This window comes from Apodemus sylvaticus, chromosome 2, assembly GCF_947179515.1.
Source record: "Apodemus sylvaticus chromosome 2, mApoSyl1.1, whole genome shotgun sequence".
Lineage (NCBI taxonomy): Eukaryota > Metazoa > Chordata > Mammalia > Rodentia > Muridae > Apodemus > Apodemus sylvaticus.
In genome coordinates, this window is record NC_067473.1 from 113,951,965 (window position 1) to 113,962,962 (window position 10,998).

Below are 10,998 nucleotides of genomic sequence, written 5' to 3' on the forward strand. Positions count from 1 at the left end.
AACTACTATTTCCAGATACTGGACAGCAGGCAGACTAAGACTTCTGGCCAAGTTAGGGAGCTGGGAATGAGATGGGGAGCCTTATGACCCCATGGTTTTCTTCCACAGAACAGGGAGGAAAGTATTTATCAAGGAATGGTGTTCCATTCAGGTTGAGAAGACAGAGCTCATTGCAATTGGAGGGAAGAGTATGAAGAGGCCAGAGAGAGAAGGAAAAAGACTCAGAAAGCTGCATGGGATTCCTTGTGTATGGGTAGAGGGTTCCACAGACACTGAGAGAGCTACTGAGGTTCTCATCCTCAGGTGAGCAGAAAGGAGACCCCTGCAAGATTAGAGAGGGAAGGGCAGGGCAGAGCAGAGACCCTACCAGCCCACAGGGCAAGGGAGAGAAACAGGATGTCTAATGGACGCGCGCGCGCACACACACACACACACACACACACATACACACACACACACACCGTGGAAACCCTGGGGTGACTTAGGAAGGCCCTGTAGTTCCTGTGAAACCCCAGCTGCTGTCTGCACTGTCACTGCAAGGTAGGAACAGAAAGACCCACGGGAAGGAAGAGACAGTCCATGGAGATGTGGGTGTGAAGGCAGCCGCACAAACTATCAGGAACCAAGTTTCTGTCTGTTCAATGCGTGTTTATTGAGGGCTTCTCTGGGCAGACACGTTGGGTGCTGAGGGGACACCATGGCAAGGCTTATCTTTAAGAAGGAGGCAAGCATGTTTTAAATGGCGGAACAACAGGACAACAGAGGACACAAGAAGCCCTGAAGCAAGATCCGGCCTGTGGGCATTTCAGGGAGGACAGACTCAGCTCTGGCCTGATCTGCCTGCGGACCACTCTGTGGGCTTCTTGCACACCCAGGGGTAGGAGGACCCGCAGGCCATGTCGTTCCACTGCTCCCGTATGTGGACACAGTCTTCACGCTCTCCGTTTCTGTGTCTCCAGTTGTCAGGCTGGTTTTTCTCCCAAAACCTGGAACAACATGGTTTTACTCTGCTAGACAAAGCAGCCTTCCTTCCCCATGCATGAAGAGACCTCAGGATAGGAACAGGACTGGGATAGGAACAGAACAGAACCTGGAGTGACCCTGCTGGGGCTGCCCTCCCTCTGTTACTGATGATCTGGGGTCTGAAGGGGAATCCTCCATAGAATTCAACACTTGGAGGAAACAAGTGAATAGGTGAAATCAGAAAAACAGGAAGGCACTGGCCTGCTAGCCCCAGGGCCTGTCCTTTCTAGATGCTGTTCTACTGGCCAAGGATGTCAACATACTACATGTCATATCAAATACCACAAACATTACACATCACACACCATGCATGTCAGACTCATCACATATATATATACATATATATATGTATATAAACACATGTATACAACACACACACACACACACACACCACTAACACTCACTGGACAGGACCACACACAAAGAACAGGAAAGCCTGCCCAAAGCAGACAGTGCCTGGACAGAGCTAGACAGAGGTCCGACTCACCCTTTGCTCTGGCCATAGTTGAATGGTGTCCCATCCACCCAGCGCCAGGTGCCCTCTGTGCCCTGGTCAGTGAGCCCGATCCAATGGTGCACAGCACTTGTAGTCTGCACCAGGAATGCCTATTCAAAGGAGGCAGGGCTGTGAGAAGCTGACTCTTTGGACCATCCCTTCCCTGATCCCTAATCAGGGAGCCCATCTCAGTGCAAGAGCTTCCAGAACCTTCCATGACTTATCCAATCTCTAGAGCAGCAGGTAGGTCCCTCTGCGGAAGCCCCATCTTCCCCCATATGGACTTGTCTTCAATGGCCCTCACATTTGAGAAGGGGTGTGACTTTGCTGGGACAGAAATCCTTATCCTACTTTATTCTCAGCAGCACCGTACAAGTCCTGGGAGAGCTGCGGGGAATGGGCAATTTTGCAGGTTAAGCCAAACCAAACTTAGCATAGTCCTCTGTTAGCCTGGTGGACAGTGTTTCCTTGGAGAGTCCTAGATGCTTGGGAATGAGTCTAGCTCGAGGGTCCAGGGTCTCCTCTTTACCAACCATCCTCAGCCACTGGATATTTCAATCCACACTGGTGCTCAGAAAAGAAGGCTGGCAGGGGCTGAGGGGCAGGGAGAGAGAAACACCCCCTACACTGGAGAGTGTCACAGGTGTCATTTCCTTCCCTTTCTGCTGACATCTGCTGGGGCCGGCAGGTCATCCTCCTTCCCTGAGCAGGTGGCAGTAGTTGGCCATACTTCTACCTCAGTACAGAGTGCTCACGGGAACTCAGTAAATATTCGTTCCTTGCCTGATGGGAGCATGAGGGACTCCACCACCCATTAGGAGAAAAAAAAGCTTAAGTTTTTGTGTCCCTTACCATACCCCACTCTCAGCCTGCCCCAGGCCCACAGTTCTGACCTTCTCCTCCTGAGATGTCACCGAAGCCAGGTGCGCTCCCTGTGACACACAGTTCTTCTCGGCCTCATGCCAGGACTTCTTGCCATGAGAAAAGTAATAAAAGTTTCCATTGAAGTACTTCCAGTTCTGCATGATCAGCTGGAGAACCTGATCTAGAACAAAGATCAGGAAGAAAGTCAGGAGCAGATAGTGTTGTCCCAAAGCCAGCTTCTGCTCTACCAGGTCTGACCTTGGAAAATCACAAGCCCTGGCAATTCCCAATGCTCAGTGTTGCAGGAACAGGGCTGGGACCCCACACCGCAGTCATATGGCTCCATCTTAGAGGCAGCATTCCAGGGCACCTAGGTATGTGTCCCAGTCACTCCTGGGGAGGCTCAACTTTGTTACCCATCAGCACTCTCTGAAGATGCCTGCTTTCTGGTATTCAACACTCTCCCCCTCGTGACTGTCCCCAGCCATTTCTGTCTGCTCCCAATCCTGCAACTTGTAAACTCTTTCACTTCCTGACTTCATCTCCATCCTCAGACTCCAATACACGCCCCATCCTCTGTAAGAATGTTCAAGCTGGGGAAAATGGAACAGGGGGAGGGCACCCTGTGCATGTTTAAATGTTTTCATTAGAAGGGTGTCACATGCATGTGTCACAGCATAAGTGTGGAGGTCAGAGGACACCTTGCAGGACTCAGTCCTCTCTTCCCACCATTCATGTTCTAGGGATCAAACCCAGATTGTCAGGCTTGTGACAAGCATTTTACCTACTGGGCCACCTGGCCCACCCAGGAAGAAGGTAGTTTTAAATCAGGTAGAAACATCAATGGCAACTCAAGAACTGAGGGAGGTCTTAGAGAAAGATGGTGCATGTGAAGCAGGGATTCTCAACACATGGTCCCCACTTTGGTATGCCAGCAGCACCAGGAAACTGGGCCTGGCTAAGCCAGCAGCACCAGGAAACTGGACCAGGCTATGCCAGCATCACCAGGAAACTGGCTAACATGAATGTTCCTTCTCTGCTCAGCCTTAAATGCCCTTTAACACATACCATGGTTCTGTCAAGCTTGCGGGTGATTCTGGCACTGTCTGAGGTTGAAAGTCTTACTGGAGCACATCTGTGTGATATCTGTGGTGCTCCCTTGATACTGCAGCAGGAAGAAGTTCTATAGGACAGAGCCCCTACAACACAGAAGCCTAAAATACTGCCTATTGTGGCCCTTAAAGGAAAGATTCAAGGACTCAGGAGATGACTCAATTAATGACACTCCTGCTGCATAAGCATTTGGGTATCTATGTATCTATCTACTTCAGCTCCCAGGACCCACATAAAAGCCCAGTGTGCTGCATGTGCCTATAATCTCAGTGCTTAGAAGTGGAGACAGCAGATCTCTTAAGTCCATTGACCAGTCTGCTTAGTGGAACTGAATGAAAAAGTTTGTCTCCAAAAACAAGGAGGATGTAACTCAATGGGTAGAATGTTTGGCTATTGTGCAAAAAGCAATCAAGTTCTGGTCACAGTACTGCATGAACCACACGTAATAGGGCACTTCTGTAGTCCCAGAACCAAGAAGGTGGGACCAGGAGGACAAGAAGCTCAAGGTTCCCTGGTTAGATACCAAGACAGCCAGAGGTACATCTATCTCAAAAATAGATAAATGGATAGATAGATAGATAGATAGATAGATAGATAGATAGATGGATAGATAGATAGATAGTAGATAGTAGATAGATAGATGATTGACAGATAAAGTAGAGAGAGACTGAGGAAGACAATCTAGCCTCTATACACTCTACACACTGAAGAAGAGGGAGAGAAGGGAAGCTCACAGCATGGCTGCTACTAGAAGCACCTAGAAGGTTTTCCTAAAGTTCTAAGGCCAGGCTGCATCCAGACCAGAAGGTCTCAGATCCAGAGCTGAGCTTTTATGGTTTTTTTGATGAAGGGACTTCTCCATAGTATTGCCCAAAGTGTGGAAGCAGAAGTCGCTGATGCAACAGAAAGCCAAAGAGAATGTGAGAACCACAGGGCAGAGTGAGCAGAGACCTAGAGCAGGGAAGACTTCCAGCCGCACATGTCACTCCCAGCACGTGGACAGCAGAGCAGGCCCTGGGTACTGCCCACATAGTCCCATTTGTCAACTCTGCAGAGGCCGCTCCAGAAATCACTTCCCTCCAGCTCTCCAGTTCCTACAGCCTCTTCACCTTGTGAGCCGCCTCCCACTCCACCCAGAGGAGGCAGCACCAAGTTCAACCCTCCGCTCCAGCCTCCTCCACACCCAGCCTCACTGACAAGCTACCTACTGCAATCAGGCCTTCTTTCTTCTTCTTCTTCTTCTTCTTCTTCTTCTTCTTCTTCTTCTTCTTCTTCTTCTTCTTCTTCTTCTTCTTCTTCTTCTTCTTCTTCTTCTTCTTCTTCTTCTTCTTCTTCTTCTTTTTCTTCTTCTTCTTCTCTCTCTCTCTCTATCTATCTCTCTCTCTATCTCTCTCCCTCTATCCCTCCCTTGTCCACTCTCTTTTTCTTCTTCTTCTTTCTCTCTTTACCTCTCTATTTGCTGCTTCTCTGCTTCTTTCTCTCACTCTTAACCAGGTCTATCCAGATCTAGAAAACCCACCTCAAAGGACTTCACCAAAACATTAGCAATGAATTTGAGTGGAACACAGCATTATTCCACAAGCTCTGTAGATGTCTTCTCATATCTGCCTCTCCGTACCGTATCTGCCTCTCTGTACCAGCCGCATGATCAATATTTTATATGCTGTCTTCTCCAGGCACACGTCTAGCCCCATGAAGCTTGTCTTCCCTTCTCCACCCACCCACGTCCTTCTCCTCATGGTGTACCTTGCCATATTTGTGCAATGCTGCCACCCCATTGCGGCAACCAGGACCAACATCTCACGACCAAGTCTGTGCCCACAGCCCAGAACCAACATCCAAGAGCCTACAAGCTCAGGCCTCTATCCTAGTCTTCATAGTGTGTGAATTACAACCTTGAATCTCCACAAAGGATTCCAGATCCAGCAAGTGAGATCTGCTTTTTTCTATTCCTTATCTCCCGAGACTGGGAAGCCACGCCTTCTAGGAAGACTCCCTGCCACTCTCCAGCAGTTCCCAGGTTTCTGAGGAGGAGTTGCAAGCTCAGAGCCTTTCTCTGTTCACTGTGTGTCTCCCAGGCTGCCCCTGGCCTCAAAGGGCACTGATCTAACTCTCAAGGGACCCTCTCTAATATTAATAGGTTGTCAGTAGCTTTTTATGGTCAGAGCACTTTTGCAGAGTTTGTGTTCATTCATCCTGTGCTGTGAAAGATGAAGGCACACATATGAAATGGTAGAGAGCCACAGTTCTGGCCCCTGCCTGCTGCACACTGAGCCCACACCTGAGAAAGTTGCCCCCTTTTCCACAGGCTCCTCATCTGCTGGGAGTTTCCAGAGCCCCAGATTCCTGTCCCCATGCCTATGACCTTGTAGTCTTGCCCTGTGTGCCTACCATGCACCTAATGGTCTTTCAAAGTCAGCCCAAGACCTTCTCATCTGATCTCTCTGTGCTGCACATTCTAGAAGGGACGGTCCTTCTCCCTTTCTCTGGCTCTTCCTTCATCCCAGCCCCCAGTCAATGCTTCTCCCCTCTCATCCCTTTCTCTTGTGTGTGTGTCATTTCTGCAAGCCTGCCCCCATAGCCCACCAGGCTGTGATGGTGTGGACATGTTTTCTCAGTCTCTATGGCCTGACAATAATGCCTCAGTAAGCCTCAGCTGCACGTGTGGGTCCTGGTGCCGTTTGAAATCTTTGCATGGGTCAACCTGCTTGCTCTGGATGTGAAACACTCCTGTTATCCTCATTTTGGATATAGGATCTTATGTATTCCAGGACATCCTCAAACTCAATGTGTAGGGGAGGATGGCCTTGACCTCCTGATCCTCCTGCCTCTGCCTCCTGAGTGCTGGGAACATAGATGAGCCACCATGGTTGTCAACCACTTTTTAAAAAAATTCATTCAGTTTTTGTTTGTTGTGTTTTTTCCAATTTTATATCTTTGTGTATTTTGTTGGCATATCTTTCTGCCCTCGGCTCTCCTGGAGCTGAAGCTGCAGATGGCCGCCATATGAGTGGTGGGAACTGAACACTGGAAGTACAACCAGTGTTCCCAACTGCTGGGCCATCTCTCTAGCCTTGTTCATTTGTTTTTGAGACAGAGTCTAGCTGGATAGTCTGGGCTGCTCTCAAACTTACTAAGTAGTCCAGCCCAGGCTGGCCAGGAACTCATAGTGCTCCTCCTGCCTCTGCCTCCTGAGTGCTGAGATTACAGCCAGCTATGTAGCAATGCTCCAGGATGAGGTTGTTCAAAGTCTCATGGCTTCTGAAAGCAGCAGGTCAGTGGCAGAGCCCTGCCCCCCAGTTGCATACATGCACGCACGCATATGTGCACGTATGCACACACACACACACTCACATGCACATGCTCACACACACACACACACACACACTCACATGCACATGCTCTCTCTCTCACACACACACACACACACACACACACACACACACACACACACCTCTGTACTTACTCTGAGTCTTCTGCTCCCGCTTCTGTGCAGCCACATCTTCCTGCAGGGCCCTCAGGAGACTCTGTTCCCCCTGAATCTTGGTAATGAGAGCTTTGGTAGCCTGCAGATCTGTTTTCAAACTCTGCATCTCTTCCTTGGCCTTCTGAAGATTGTTCTGTAGCATCTGGATGTTGGACTTCAAAGCTGAGACATCACTCAGGCCCCTTCTCAAGGTCTGTAACTCTCTGCTGGCATCCTTCACTTGGCCACTGATCACCTCAATCTGGGAGTTCAAGGAACTGGTGCTTTTCAGCTCAGCCTTTAACCCCTGGATCTGGGCATCTGTCCGGTCCAGGTGGCCATTTGCCTTTTGAGTCTGAGTGGTGAGTGTTTCCAGATCTCTCTTTAATGAGTTCATTTCATCACCAGCTCTTTCCACACTGTCTCTCATGGCCTGGATCTCAGCACTAATGTTGCCCATGCTGTGCTGGAGAAAGTTCTGGCTCTGGGAGCTGAGGTCACTTGAACTCTGCAGACTTACCCTCAGTGCCCCGATCTCAGACTGGGCTTCCTCCAGGCCTCTGCCCAGCACGTGGAGCTTGGTACCCATGCTTTCTGTGCTGCTCTTTAAGAGACCTTGGGTCTGGGAAGTCATAGCATTTGCCTTTTCCAAATCTCCTCTCAGACTATGGATATCAGCACTGGCTACTTCCAAGGAGTTTCTCAGTGCCTGGGTCTCCAAAGCCAAGGCTCCAGAGCCATTCAGCACATCTTTTGTCTGCTGGATGTCAGCACTGGCATCCTCCAGATGGCTGCCAAGCAACTGCACCTGAGAATCAACACTGTCCATTCGGTACTTCAGTATCTGTATCTCCTTGTGACAGCTACTAGAATTCTCCTCATAGTCCCTAAGCCTCTGGATAGCCTCTTGCATTTCTGTCTCCATAACAAATTGGGAATGATCTGAAAAGAGGAAACAGAAGGTGCCATGGAGGTCTGTTATGTGGGGAGGCTCGGGTGCAAACCAGAATGTTCCTTAATGCTCCTGGCTATGGTAGTCAACACTGTCAACTTGGAAAGACCTAGAATTACCCAGAAGACAAACCTCTGAGTCTATCTATAAGATAGTTTCCAGAGAGATTTAGCTGAGCAGAAAAGACCCACCCTGAATGTCGGCTTCACCATCCTAAGGGCTAGGAATCCTAGACTGAATGAAAAGGAGGAAAAGCTTATGCATGCGCGCGCGCATACACACACATGGCTGAGCACTGGTGTCATAGCTCCCTGCTTCCTGACTGTTAACACAATGTGATCAACTACCTCAAGGTCCTGCTTCCATGCCTTCCAGCCATGATGATCTATGCCTTCAAACCGTGAGCCAAGATAAACTCTTCCTTCAGTTGCCTCTATAATTTATCTGTTGCAGCAACATGATACATTAGAGACTCCTCCACACACGGCTTTGAGTGGTCCTAGGACAGCCAGCTGGTCCCTGAAGCTACATAGGCTCTGGGGATGGGCCACCCAAGAATGCAGGCCTAAAACAAGGTACCTGAAAAGCTAGCTGCCACACACACACACACACACACACACACACACAGGATCAGGGGAAACTGAAGTTCCAACACTACCAAGAATATTTCTTCTCAGATCACATTGCTGAAAAAGGACTGAAAAAGAACATTATTTTTTTAATCCCTTTTCATATGAAACTCTACAAGGAAAGCACTCTTTACCATGACAAGGGAGGTAGAAGCCAGAAGGGAATGTGAGGGATCAGCAAGGGCTGCAAGCAAACCCTGGGGAGCGGATGGTGAGTGGGCTCCTCACCTTGGCTGCAGACATGGTTCCAGTAACATACTCCATAGGGATTTATCAGATCGTGCCCAGGGTTTACATCCACTGGACCTCAATAAAGCTGTGCTTAAAAGCAGGACAGTGCTGGGTTTGGAGATATAGCTCATTTGATAGAACACTTGCTCAGTTTGCACAAAGGTTGTGGGTTCAATCCTCAGTACCACATACCCCTGAGCATGGTGCCACACACCTGTAATTCTAGCATTATAGAAATGGAGGCAGGAGGATCAGACATTTAAGGTGAGTCTTGGCTTTTTAATTTGAAGCCAGCCTGGACCCCTATGAGACTCTGTATCAAAAAATAAGCTTACAATATTTTTTTAGAAGGAAGGTGGGAACTAGGTGTGAGGATAGAAGCTAAGACCAGGGTCTGTGACCACACCCCACATCCAGCTCCCTGAGGTGTGTCCTCACTGCTAACTACTCACTGTCATATCCAGAGTCATTGCTTCCCAGAAGCTGGGCTCTGAAGAAAGGATCTTCATTCTGCTCACGTCTCCAAGGCTGTAAAACTGAGAATATCATTCCTGGGTCAGCTCAATCTATACCCCTGACATGACAGGCCTGCTCAGACAAGCTGGGCTCCAGAAAGAGAGGAGCATCAAGGCCCACCTCCCCACAGGCTCCCCGGAAAGCCTCCACTCTCCAGAGCTATCTCACAGTACAATGGGCTCTGTTGACTCCAGGTCTGGGCCTGGGTTGGTGATAAAATGCTACTTCAGAGAGCAGAAATGTCCAGAAGACTGCGGCCTGGGTCCCTGGGGACCTTTGCACAGGAGAGTAAGTTGTGGCTAAAGTCACCTGAGAACTTACCCGCCACAAAAAGAGCAAAGAGAGAGATGAACACAGTCACCACCACTAATGCTGTGATGGCCTGGATGTGCCGCAGTGTCCTGGACCCCATGGGAGCCAGTCCTGTGGGGAAGAAGCCAAGACTCAGGGTAAGAGCTGAGGGAGGGCCGGGACTGTCGGTCTTGACACAGTCCCCTGGCTTGTCCATTAGAGATGAGGACAACCACCATGCTTCTCGCAGGGAGCCGCAGGCAGGGAAAGGAAGCATTCTCCCTGGGCAGGCAACAGCCAAAGGTCAGGGGCTCACAACCCACAGAGGCTACAGTGGTGTCTTGGACGTGAAACCCACCTCGGAGAGAGCATTGCTGTGGGTGCGATCATAAAGAAAGTTAAAAGAGGGAGGCAGATAGAAAGGAGGCGCATAGCAGGGCCCAGACCTCCAGGTCCCCATCATGTGAGCAAGCCTGACCAAATCAAGCATTAGTGTCCCTAGGGTGGATGCTTTCATTCCTGGAGCCTTCCACAGAGCTTGAAATGTTGCCATGGGTATCCTGGGCCTTCTGGGAAGTTGGTTAGTAGCCAGGGATGCACCCACTGCTCCAGAGTATACAGGGGCCAGGCAGTACGCAAAGCTGGGATTCAAAGCCAGGCCCATCTGAACTCCAGGTGCACATTTTCCCTGACAGCGGGTCACTGTACCCAGTGGAGGGGTTCTTGGACGTTTCCTATAGGGCTTGGGGCCCTCAGAGTGGAGGGGTCCTCTGCTCACCCCTTTATTCTGACCCATCTATTTACTGCAGAACCAAGGCAGGGATGACTGGCGAAAATGGGCTCAGAGGGCCAGGTGTGGGCAGAAACCCTAAATATCCTTACCTTGGGGATGTAGGGTGACACACTGGTTGTCTGTGCAGAATCTAGCCATATCTCTGTTCAACTCCTTCATCCTTCTGTACCTCTCTTGACATGGGCTTCTAAGGTCTGTTCTGCGAGCCCACAGCAGTAGGAGCCAGAGACACCAATTTATGCTCTCCTGAGGTCATGACTTCCCAGCCCTGCCTCCCCCTCTGACTCTGCAGAAACCCAATGTTACCACTGGCCCCTCCTCTTGGAGTTCCAGAGGCCAAGAGCCTGAAAGCCTTCTTCCTATCTTCCCCTGGCTCTCTGCCAGTCTTTGCCTCAGAGCCACTTACCACCCAGTCCCCTTCAACAGGGTCTGAGATCTGCACCTGGGAGGGGCCTCCAACTTTACAGAGAAAACATCCTTGTGGCGCTGAGGAGATGGCCCGGTCAGGGAACTGCTTGCTGGCTAAACATGAAGAACAGCGTCTGCATCCCCAGCACCCGCATCAACAACTGGGCATGGCAGCATGTGCCTGTAGTCACTGCGGGGAGGTCGAGGCAGGAAGAG

At 50.0% G+C, this 10,998-nt stretch overlaps 1 protein-coding gene across 1 annotated transcript; it reads right to left on the reverse strand.

The window, feature by feature from the left end:
• Positions 1-820: 820 nt before the first annotated feature.
• Positions 821-10,533, reverse strand: Clec4f (C-type lectin domain family 4 member F). Its single transcript, XM_052172872.1, has 7 exons — positions 10,464-10,533; positions 9,612-9,713; positions 9,227-9,310; positions 6,963-7,904; positions 2,413-2,564; positions 1,511-1,629; positions 821-986 (listed from the first exon to the last, which is right to left on the reverse strand). The coding sequence occupies exons 1-7, from the start codon at positions 10,531-10,533 to the stop codon at positions 821-823; spliced, it is 1,635 nt and encodes a 544-aa protein (XP_052028832.1).
• Between the last annotated feature and the right edge of the window lie 465 nt (positions 10,534-10,998).